The 2268-nt window shown below is 36.7% G+C and overlaps 1 protein-coding gene across 1 annotated transcript; it reads left to right on the forward strand.

The window, feature by feature from the left end:
• Positions 1-340: 340 nt before the first annotated feature.
• Positions 341-1960, forward strand: LOC129226821 (uncharacterized). Its single transcript, XM_054861449.1, has one exon. The coding sequence runs from the start codon at positions 341-343 to the stop codon at positions 1958-1960; it is 1620 nt and encodes a 539-aa protein (XP_054717424.1).
• Positions 1961-2268: the final 308 nt, after the last annotated feature.

The following is a 2268-nucleotide window of genomic DNA, read 5'->3' on the forward strand; positions in this document are numbered from 1 at the left end:
TTCCCCTATAAAACGTTTGACAATCCCTCGCCTCGAACTTATGGGTGCGATAATAGCTGCTAGGATGTGCAAATATTTAAAAACTGTTTTTAGTTCTCATGTTTTAGATGTCCATATTTGGTCAGATTCCATTGTCGCGCTACATTGGATAAAGGGTTCACCGATAAACTGGAAGCCTTTTGTGGCAAATAGGGTAGAAGAAATACAGTCTTTGACTAACCCCAGAATTTGGAATTTTACTCCAGGGAAAGCCAATCCTGGAGATTTGTTGACCAGAGGGGAAAGTTTAACTAGTCTTGTAGAAAATACATTATGGTTTGAAGGTCCAGATTGGTTATCAATGCCTAAAGAAAGGTGGCCGAAGCATGACATTCTTCCCAGCAATAATGATTATTTGATTGAAAAGAGGTCCAAATTAAATTCTATTCAGCTTTCCTGCAATGTTAAAGTACTTACAGAACCATTGCTGGATTTAGGAAAATTTAGTAAACTTAATCGTGTATACAACATCACCGCTTGGATTTTCAGATTCCTTAATAACATTAATAAGAAAAAGACTAAGCTGTCAGGTGAGCTTACTACTGCAGAAATTACAAAATCGGAAAAATATTGGTTAAAGTTAACTCAACAAACTGTGTTCACTCTTGAGATTGAAGAACTGAAACGGGAAGAACCTATCAATAAAAATTCTCCTTTATACAATTTAAACCCTAAATTGGATGAAGATGGTTTATTATATTTATCGGGAAGACTTCGCTTATCTGATCTGCCTCTAAGGGAAAAAAATCCTTGGATACTCCCGGGCGGGGAACAATTCACCAAACTGCTAATTCTTCAGGCCCATGAAAAAGTTTATCATTATGGAGTAGCCACAACCTTGGCGCATCTTCGAGAAACATATTACATCATCAAAGGAAGGAAATATGTTAAATCTGTGCTGAAATCTTGCATTATTTGCAAAAGATTTAAAGTTAGACCTGGCAAAGAAGAAATTGCTCCTTTACCGAAGGATAGGATAATTGAATCACCCCCATTTGAGACCTGTGCTGTTGATTTCGCCGGCCCTATTTTTATCAAAACTAAATCGGGCCCGGAAAAAGCTTACATTGTGCTCTTCACCTGTGGAGTTACTAGAGCTGTTCATCTGGAAGTAGCATCTGACCTCAGCACTGAAACCTTCATCTTAGCTTTCAAAAGATTTGTTTCACGTAGAGGACTCTGTAAAATTGTATACAGTGATAATGCCAAGACCTTTATCAAAACTGATAGTTTACTGAAGGAGATTTGGAGTAAGATTTCCAAAGCTGAGGTTCAACAGTATTTTACTAAAAACCGAATTGTGTGGAAATTTATTGTACCTAGAGCCAGCTGGTGGGGTGGGTTTTGGGAGCGCATGGTGCGTTCTGTCAAAACGCCCTTGAAGAAAGTTTTAGGACGATCTTGCTTGAGCTATGAAGAGATTCAAACCACTCTCACTGAGATCGAAGCTGTTATAAATGGAAGACCTTTAACTTACGTGTATGATGAAATTAACGAGCCATTTCCCCTAACTCCTCCTCATTTTCTGATAGGCAAGCGCCCAAATTTCTTTCCTGATATTCCTTCTGTGGCAGAACCAAAATCCAACAAAAAGACCCTCACGAAATTATTGAGATACAGAGATCAAATTTTAAACCATTTCTGGAAGCGTTGGAGAACGGAGTACTTACTGGAACTTCGATCTGCAAATCGCATCGTTCCCATAGATACTCCTACAAAATTCAAAATTGGAGACGTGGTTATAGTTCATGAAGACAAGGTTCCAAAACACATGTGGAAAATAAGAGTTGTTAAAGACCTTTTTTTCGGCAGAGACTCTAAAGTTAGATCTTGTGCTGTTCGAACGCCTTCAGGCGTTGTGAGGAGACCTATTCAATTACTGTATAATTTAGAACTTGATATTGAGTCAGTGACTCAGTAAAAAAAAAATCTTCCGCATAAAAATGTCATTTCTGTTTACTTTTAAATTGAACTTTATGTTATTTCATGTCTAATTCAGACTGTTATATATTTTAGTTAGCTGTTATTCATTTGAAGTTTACACCAAGTTTGTAAGTATGTTAATTTGTTTGATTGTTATTATGTTTAAAAAAAAAAGTTAAATATTTGAATTTTGCTGAACATTTCAATTGTTCATCCTGGGGGAGTGTGTTGAATCTCCCTTTTAGTTTCTTTTGGCGAGAAAATATCTCGCCAGTTTTTACAGCAAACCTAAGTTTAAGTTTAAAT

This window comes from Uloborus diversus, chromosome 7, assembly GCF_026930045.1.
Source record: "Uloborus diversus isolate 005 chromosome 7, Udiv.v.3.1, whole genome shotgun sequence".
In the NCBI taxonomy this organism is placed as follows: domain Eukaryota; kingdom Metazoa; phylum Arthropoda; class Arachnida; order Araneae; family Uloboridae; genus Uloborus; species Uloborus diversus.